This window comes from Corvus brachyrhynchos, unplaced genomic scaffold (assembly GCF_000691975.1).
Source record: "Corvus brachyrhynchos isolate BGI_N302 unplaced genomic scaffold, ASM69197v1 scaffold17, whole genome shotgun sequence".
Lineage (NCBI taxonomy): Eukaryota > Metazoa > Chordata > Aves > Passeriformes > Corvidae > Corvus > Corvus brachyrhynchos.
In genome coordinates, this window is record NW_008240046.1 from 3,033,333 (window position 1) to 3,042,814 (window position 9,482).

The window sequence follows — 9,482 nt, forward strand, 5'->3', positions numbered from 1 at the left end:
TGAATGCACTTACTGCATCAGCACTAAATATACTAAGGCAAACCAATGATAAACTAAGCTAAATTAGCACTTCAAACTAAATTAACCCTTAATTAAGCTTAGTTTCACCTGGGTATGCACCTACACAGTTGGAGATGCAATTCTTATTAAAGAAGTACCCCAGCATTGGGGGGGTGGAGAGGAGAGTAAGTTGTGTTTTGCCAGCATGACTACAGGAATACCACAGCAGACAAAGCTACTGATTGACTGAGTAGTACTGTGGTTGTGGCAGAATATTTACACTCTGTTATCCACAAATTTGCACTTCCTGCTTATGTGCTGTCTGATACGTCTCCCTTGAGCTATTTGAATGCTCTCAGGTAAAAAAAGTTTTTCATACTTTTTTTATTTTGGAAGCCTAGTGACTGGTAAATTAGTACTGCTGAAAGGCAGCTACAAAGGGTTCTGGTGATATCTGGGACAAGTCCAAGAATGAGTGGAAATGCTCACTGCCTACAGGAAGGAGGGATGAACTTGATCAACCAGCAAGCAGAGTGCCTTGGCTGCCTTGGAACTGCAGTCTCAGATACCTAAGTTAGGTCTAAAGCTTGCTGTATATCCAGCAGAGGGTCCCAGGTGTGATGAAAAGCACCAGAATTAGAGCCTCGCATTTCCCTGTTAGTATGGAACATTGCCTAGACTCTTAATGGAGACACAACAAAAGATCACTACAGCTGACAATTTTAAAATGCATGCAGCATTTCAGATGCAGGAGCAGTAATTTCTGCACTTTCCTGTAATGTATGTCTGTAACTTAGTAAGTTTCAGATGGTTAGATCAAAACCTTCATATATAGAAATTAGTATATCTCTCTCCATGTCCAGAGTGTGAAATCACTGCATAAGTAATCAAAACTCTCTCATGTTTGAGAGAAGTTGGGAGATTCACAAATGTTACGTTGCATAAAGGATTAATTTTAGTCATGATTTTAGTTTATGGAACTGCAATAAAGTTTTACAGTAACCTTCAGTACATTCCTTACCTTAAACAAGTTGTATTGCTAAACATAGAAACTTCTGTGGAGTATTTTTTAAAGTATGTTGTTACTGAGAAGGACTAGATCAACCATATTTACAATGTGAGGAACGAGACAACTCTTAGAAAAATTAAAATAATTTATTAAAACAGAAAAATTGAAAAATTATAAAAATCAGGAAAATATCAAAATTTGGGATCCTAGTGGCTCAAGAGGTATTTCCGGGAACGCAGGGATTAGAGATCTTTGGGCTTAGACAGCACTGGACCTCCGGTGGAAAACTTGCAGTGCTGGGCTGACTTTTAGCTAACCCGAAAGTCAGAGAAAAATTATTGAAGGCTCCAAAATAGGAGCCCAGTACTGGCACCCACTACAGCTAAATCTGCAGTGGTCTGCCCCTGCTTTGAGGCTGACTCACTACTTTATAGTACCCTTGCTCCACCCCAGTCCGCCCATGGACCGCCCATGGCACACCCCTTTGGTCCTAAGTGATTGGTGCTTCCCTTTTGACAGATTATCTCTGTCTACCAATATCTCGTCGTTGTCAGGGCGGTAGTAGCAGCTGGAGTAAGAGTGGTAACATGTCCTTATTAAGATTCAGGTTGCCATGGAGCTTACTTACAGACCAACGGCTAAAGGTCTAAAACTCGCTGTTGGCTCTTATAAACTGGGGTTTGGAGCTGGTTCTGAGCAAAGTAGAAACCCTTAAAATAAATATTAAAATACATCCAACACATCTTAAAACATTTGCAAAAGTATACAGAGAACATGAGAAAAACAACTTTTTTTTTTTTTTAAAGTTGGAAAGGGAATTTTAACTGGGACACTTTTAACTAGGGGATTTTAACTGGAACTGGTGCAGATAAACTGCTTTGAACAAGTGAAAGCACTAATAGCAGAACTTGATATTTGTACCTGGACTGATGGGTGAACATTAACACTCAATTAAAGTTGTGTAACCCACAATTAACTAATCAAAGCACTTAACATGCAAAGACCAAGCTAATTAGGGAGTTCATGTATGACATACAAGATGTTTGTATTTAAGTTCCTTGGTAAGTATATTTAAAAAACCAAACACTAGTATTACCCAAACTGAGAACATCTTGAATAGTGCTTCATGGTAACTGTTGTAAATTGTTCACACTATCATTATATACTAATGTTTATATGATTATTTAGCCATACATAGGCTCTGAAAGGATTTTGTTAATGTTATTTGAGGTGATCTCGTACTGGATTTTACTTCTGATGCATTGCTTCCTTTTTAGAATGACTTCTGTGTTCCTACTTTTCCAAATAATAGTGCTGGGCACGTCTGCTGCTATTCCTAGATTGCTCAAAAACTCTCTTCATAAACTCTTTATCAAGTTTGATTATTTGATTAGTTTTAAAGGTTCATCAGTGATTGAGTCCTCCTAAACCCAATTTTTTTTATTCATTTCAGCCCTTCCAAATAGTTGAAATCCTTTGTTTGTACCAAATGCTAGAAACATTTTTGTTAGGACTAAGCAAATTGGGCCACCTAGTGGGTGTGAGGGATTTAAAGTAGTGCTGTCAGTCATGAACTAAAACCCAGGTCCAGAAAAGCACTTGAATGCCTAAGATGAGGTAGGGTAGAGATGGTGCATGCACAGATCCACTACTGAATTTGTCCTTCTGACCCAGCAAGTCATGTGTGTAATTTTGAAATTGCTAGTTATAGGCAGAGGTTGGAACATAAATGCTGTGTAAGATACTCAATTTTCTGTAAATATTGTTATTATGCATTGTTTGTTACAATAGGAAAAGACTGGAGCAAAGTCTTGCCTAAGTTTTCACAACAGAGCAGTCTACTGAAAGTTGAAAGTCTCCTTCTAAACCTCCCTTTTTAACAAACTTGGAATCCTTCATGTTTCAGTAGAAACTGTCTTATTCAGACAACATTTATTGTCTTCTTTTTTGTTTTGTTTTACTTTGTAGGCTTTATGCAGTTGGTGGTCGAGATGGAAGTTCTTGTCTTAAGTCAGTAGAATGTTTTGATCCTCATACAAACAAATGGACTCTCTGTGCTCAGATGTCAAAAAGAAGAGGTGGTGTAGGTGTAACCACCTGGAACGGGTTCTTGTATGCAATAGGTGGCCATGATGCTCCAGCATCCAACTTAACATCCAGGCTGTCAGACTGCGTAGAAAGGTAATAATACACTGATGAAGGCATATCCTGCCATGGGATTCTAATAGTGCTACTCTATAGAGTGATTTATGGAAAGAGCTGAAAGTAGAAACCCAATAAAATAGGTGTGTTATTTTTAGCATGAACAGAGGAAACTTACATATAAAAATATGCTGTGTAGTCATACTATGATTCAAAATGTTACCAGATTATTTAAAGCAAATTCTCCCTAATACAATTCATCTAGATTATTTTAACAATCTCATTGAATGAATTATGATTTATAACTGAAACAACTTGGAATTTAATGCTTTTAAAAATGAAGCAGATTTCATGGAAGAAGTCTGAATCTATTCATATAATAACTTTCAAAGAAGTTAACAATAAGGTTTTGTGGATCTTTATATATCTAATTCTTTCTTGTATCCCCTAATGACAGTGGGAAACTGGCATGTAATTCAGTCATTCCAGAATTGGTACATCTTTATGTAAAGTGATTAATGAATGACTGTATCACAAATTGCAGAAGCACACGTGATCCATAAAATAATTTTAAAAGATAGTAAATACTTCATAATTCACTGTATTAAATCTTCACTGGCATTTTAGGTATTTCTGAACTATGCTTTCATTCTCTCCCTGCTCCACCACCACCAGTTGTAAAACTTTTCTTCTTCCCTGGTATCTCCCAACACTTACAGTAAGTCTTCATCGCCCATATTCTTCTTTTACTAAATTTATTAATGCCAGGAGATATGTTTCACCCTTCACCCCCCAAAAACCCCAAACAAACAAAAAACCACAAACCAAACCAAAGCACACCACAAAAAAATCCACCACAAAAGAGCTGTTATTTTCAAACTTTCAGAGCCCTAGTAGACCTGGAAATACAGTGTGGCCCATAGCCCTTAACATGTGGAAGTTGCACTAAAAAGACCCCAGAAAGGTTTGCAGATAGGAAGCTACTTCTTAGCAAATACCGAATTTTTAGGGCAATACAGATAATCAGAAGCCCAAGAGAAGCGTGGATGTTAAGAGAAGCAATATGTCTGTGTATTTTTCTAAATCAGTGTTCTCTGAAACAAAGTTACAGAACTCATGACTTTAATAAATAGGAATCATCTTATAATGCATTTTGTCCTTGCTCTTTAAGTGAGTTGAAATTGAAGACCATCAAATTCATGGAACTAGTTCCTTGAAAAAAATTAAAGAATTAAGGAATATTAATTTAAAAGATCTGTTTTTTATTACCACACTAAGCTTCTGAATTATATTTTGCAATAAAAGTTGCTATTCCCAGATAAATACAATTGCTTATAAATTATAAGATAATTGGGAAAGTAATTTCTACATGTAGCTTACTAATCACCCTCTTCTATTTGCATATGTGCTTCAGGTAGTGTTTTCATGTTACAGTTATGCTTGCATGCATTTGTGTAATACTTTGACTAGAGAACAGCAAATGAAATTGTTAGAGCTCTTTGTATCTATGCTCTTCATGCAAAAAAACTAAGACTAGCGTCTTTCAAACTTGTTTTTAGCAAGTGTGAAATTAGGATGGCCTCTTAGCCAAATAATTATTTTCTTTGTATAGTTCTTTAGAGCCTTCAGAGCTCTGTAATTATATCAGTTCTGCTGTAAGCATCTGTAGTCTTAAAAAAGATTGCTTCTTTCAGTCAGATTAAAATATATTCCTTGACATAAGTGTAGTGTGGAATCTCCTATGTAGTTCTCAATTTGACTTGTAAAGAATGTTGATAATGTTCTAGAACCACACAATGTTTTTCATTAAACCATCTGCTGTTTACTGTGCTGATACTTCTGATTTCAAAAGTGTTGTAAATTGTAAGTTTTGCATTTCCCAATTCATTTGCATAGAATTTTCTCAAACTGGGTCATATTTTTGAAATTGGTAATCTTAGTAATAGTAATCTTAGTACCAAACCCAATTTTACCAGCCTGTGCTTTGATATACAATAATTACCACTTAAAACAAGCACTTGCTCTACTATGGTGTAGCAGCAGAACTGTTTGCGGCATGGTATGTTTGGTTACACTTAAAATGTAGTAAGAGCAGCTGTATACGTCTGTATTACTATTTGGAAAGCAGCACGAAGTAGGTATCTGGCTAGTAGTAACTGTGTTACCAGATGACTAAAGAAACAGTTTCAAAGGGAGGGGAATTGAGGGGGGAAAAGTCCTTTGAAATTAACACCCTAATCTGTATTGTCCTGTTTTCTACTACCTTGACAGCATCAATTCCAGTACACTTTTTTTGTTGTTGTTGTTGAATTTTGGTAACAGTTTAAGAGCATAACACAAAGTATCTTTTAGGTATGATCCCAAAACAGATATGTGGACTGCTGTGGCCTCTATGAGCATTAGCAGAGATGCAGTGGGAGTGTGTCTTCTAGGTGACAAGCTGTACGCTGTTGGAGGATATGATGGTCAAACATATCTTAATACAGTGGAGTCTTATGATCCCCAGACAAATGAATGGACACAGGTATCGTTTCTGATCAGACTGTACACTACTATTAATATTGTTATTTCAAATGTGCCTCTTTTTACAAGGAGAATTCAAATACTCCTTCTCTAAAAAGCGCTTTATTACTTGTCTGTTGTGAGTCTCTCTTTTTTTCCTTTGTCTACCATCTTGAGATGACTTATCCTGAACAGACAGTTGTTAATTTCTAGTAAACTGCCCTTCTTTCTTTGGCAAGACTATAGCTATTTTCTTTGGCAATTTCAGCTGTTTTAAATAAAATATATTGCCATGTTCCCCAAACTCTCATAAAGGATTCTGTTTACATGGCTTCCTGTTCTGAAGATAAATGATAAATGTAGATTAGTTTTAGCTCTAATGTGTCTCTCAACATTGATTTCTTCAAGGTTTTGGTCATTTTTTCATAAATAATCCCTTCCTGAGGTGAATGCTATGTACAGTCTATGCAGCTTTCAAAAAGCCTTTGCCCATTTTTCTTTTTGCAGCTTTGAAATAAAAATAATTCTTCAGTTCATGCTCAGAAACCATTACTTTCAGTTCAGAGCTTGGTTACTTTTATATAGCTCCAGGAATGTGTGTTGTGTGGGAAGAGCACGCACAAGGACATCCTGAGCTGACTGTCCTTTGGTGTCTAATGCTATTTGAGATACCCTAAGGTATCTACATCCACAGAAGGTTGGCAGATACAACACATAATCTGTGGGAGACCAAGACCCTCCTGGAGTCCAGTTGCAGACCAGGATGAATGTCCAAGCTCATTTGTAATAGCATCAGACACCATTATTTAGGCAGCTGAATTCTGAACCACCTGAATATGCTATCCTGGCAATAGCCCAAATTCTTAATTCAAAAAGAGGACTAAACTACTGTTAATCAAAATCTCTGTAACACAAAAAACTGAGCTGTCCATTTCCCCCCACTGCGTACTGCTGCAAGCTCTTAAAAAACAAGTCGTCAAGGAGGCTCGTCAGAGCTTGGGGCCTTCACTGGTACTGGTAATTATAACCCATGGCATTGTTAGTCCTGCTAAAGAAAAACAAACTGTACCAGAGGACAGAAACTGTGCTTCTCACTATTGCATCTAAATGAATCTCACATGTCTAGGCAGTGACCATCTGTATGCACCTTTGTATCCTTAGCCATGGCCCTCTATATCTCACTGAATACCGTGATCCCAGTATGTAGAATAGTGTCAAACCCTTCCCAGGGGGATTTGGAAATATTTGTGCACCTTCTTTCTCTCTTGTTATGTCAGCAGTCTGCCACTTCTTCATCTTCAGACAACTCAAGAGAAGGTAGTGGAATTTTCTCAAGAGAAGGTTGTCAGAGCCAAAGACAGCTCTATAAAAGTCTGTTGTTCCTGGGGAAAAAAAAAAAATAGGGGAGTTGGCATAAACAGCCTTTTTCATCTTCAGGATAGTCTCTGTACCACTTGGTGTGCTATTCACATACACTGCAATACTATGAAGGTGAAAAGGAGAAGTGGAGTGTTAGAAACTAATGTCCTCTGTTCAAGTCCAGCAGAATCGCAGCAGAAAAGGGTCTTGACAGAAGTAACCTCTGTTTGCAATTGAAGAATAATGACTGGGAAATATATTCTGATTTCAAGAACTCTTAACAGGATTTTATCAAATAATCAAGTAAAGAGGAGAGGTTGCCCCTATAATTGTAGTCATTTTCTGTTTCTGAGAAATGCATTATTTTACCACCCTTTACTCAGTTGTCTGAGTGTCTAGCTCAGGTATCCAGTTTGTACTAAAACAAAGGTTTCTTTTTCCCATAATACTGAATAATTGAAATTATCAATAAGAATTGCTTGATGTCCTTAGGCTTGCTATTGTTTTCAAAGTGCTTCACTCTGTCATATGAAATATATTTTCATTTTCTGTGTGTTTGTATACAATTTTGGACCAATTTGTAAGTCACGTTAACAGAGCATGGGTGATATTGTCACTGCTGCAGCCATATAATTAGGGGGAAAAATTACTTAAAGCTGACTGCATTTATCTCACGGATGGTTTGTTTGTTTGTTTGTTTGCTTACAGGTTGCACCACTGTGCTTAGGAAGAGCTGGAGCATGTGTTGTGACTGTAAAACTCTGAATTATTTTCTCTGGGAAGGTGACATTCTCCTGCGTGGACTCAGAGGATTACTTTTTCCTCAAGCAAACTACCAGTGAACCAATGAACACCAGGTGCAGGATATCTACCACAGCAAATTGTTTGGTCTGAAGTTGACATGAACATGTTGTTCTTATGGACCAATATTAAGCACTTTTTAAAAACTTATCTTTGTTACGCGTATGTTACAAGAATTCTACTTGTAAGAAAGTCAGCTGCATCCTGCCAGTTGTCAGCAGAGGACTTCTGTTTAGGAAGCACTAAGAAAATGAATGAACTCGCTATAATAATCACATGTTCTGGATCCAGGGCCTTGATTTCCCCAAACATGCAGAGCAATGATGCTATAAATGGATGTACTTTGATATAATTGGGTCTGTCTCTGGGTGAAACAAGTTAAAGGATTGGACCCCATAGATTTAATTTGCCTGTAATAAACACGTTTGGCTATAGCTATCTGAGTGACTACAAGGCAGGCTGACAAACCAATGCAAACTATTGTAAATGGCAGGTGTAATGCCTCCCTTGGAAATGAAGTTGTGTATTTGGTGAATCTTTTGCACTTTTTATCATCATTCCTAGTTTAGAGAACTTTTTATTTAACCAAAGCCTTATTTTAAATATTGTCTTATGCTAACAGAAACCTGCTATTTAATAATTTCTGACAGATATTTTTGACATCCAGTGTACTTTTTAGATTTTCAAAGTTGTTATGCAAGTTGCAGACCATCATACCTTTTTCTCTGCTTTGGTTCTTGTATTTACTTTGCTATTTGTATGAGTTATTCGAAGAATTCTAAAGTGTGATTAACAATTAACCAATTTAAGTTTAATATTTGCACTTTGGAATTTTTGAAGCATTCCATTACATCTAGACTAATTACATTTTTACATGAGGCTTTGCACTACTATGAAAAGTATAATTTTGTAAGATGAAGAAATTGTCTGTCTTTCCTGTAAGTTTATTTAAAAATGTAAAGGGCCCAATCCTGCAAGACGCTCAACTGCCACCATTTAAGCATGTTCAGCATCTTACAGGAGAGTGACGTGTGCCTCGCAGGACTGTATCAAATTAGTTACCTTATTTAACAATTACCTAATTTTTTCATATACTTTATAATTTGCCTTTCTCGAGCCCTCTGCTGTTACACCGAATTGCTTTGATTTGCCTTTCTCGAGCCCTCTGCTGTTACACCGAATTGCTTTGAACTGTCTACATGTTCTCGGGAGAAGCCTTTTTGTATTTGCTTTTACGTGCCTTGTCCCTTATGTTTCCCAAACAGCACCGCGCGTGAAAAACGGGAAGATGTGAACTCATCGAATGTTTTGGGTTTGGTTTGGTTTTTTTTTTAAAGTTTGAAGTGCCCGATACCCAAAGTCCTTTGTACATTTGTAATTTTAAACGTGTGTTTTAACGCTCTCGGCGAACTATCTATTTATTGTTTTAAAAGAAATCGGTGACACTTTGTGATGAAGCTTTGCAGTTGGAATACAGCTGATCTCAAGAGGCTTTGCTGGCGGGTGTGTGCCTTTATTCCTCACTTAGAGCCCGTTCTGCGTGCCTGCGATCTAAAAACACTCCTTTGTCTCTGAGTACTGCCCATACCCCGCTCTGGGAACCGCGGCCCCACGCAGAGCTCCTCCCGCTGGGGCGGGGGCCGGGCTCTGGGCTCTGGCCGCTCCGTCC

At 37.5% G+C, this 9,482-nt stretch overlaps 1 protein-coding gene across 7 annotated transcripts in view; it reads left to right on the plus strand.

Moving 5' to 3' along the window:
• KLHL5 (kelch like family member 5) overlaps positions 1-9,305 on the plus strand; it is a 47,454-nt gene extending 38,149 nt beyond the window's left edge. For all 7 annotated transcript variants that reach the window (XM_017744607.1, XM_017744608.1, XM_017744604.1 and 4 more), the window contains 3 exons: positions 2,978-3,190; positions 5,504-5,675; positions 7,721-9,305. In XM_017744607.1, coding sequence (XP_017600096.1) covers positions 2,978-3,190; positions 5,504-5,675; positions 7,721-7,777 — 442 coding nt within the window. In that variant the 3' untranslated portion in view covers positions 7,778-9,305. The remainder of the gene's footprint in view (positions 1-2,977; positions 3,191-5,503; positions 5,676-7,720) is intronic.
• Positions 9,306-9,482: the final 177 nt, after the last annotated feature.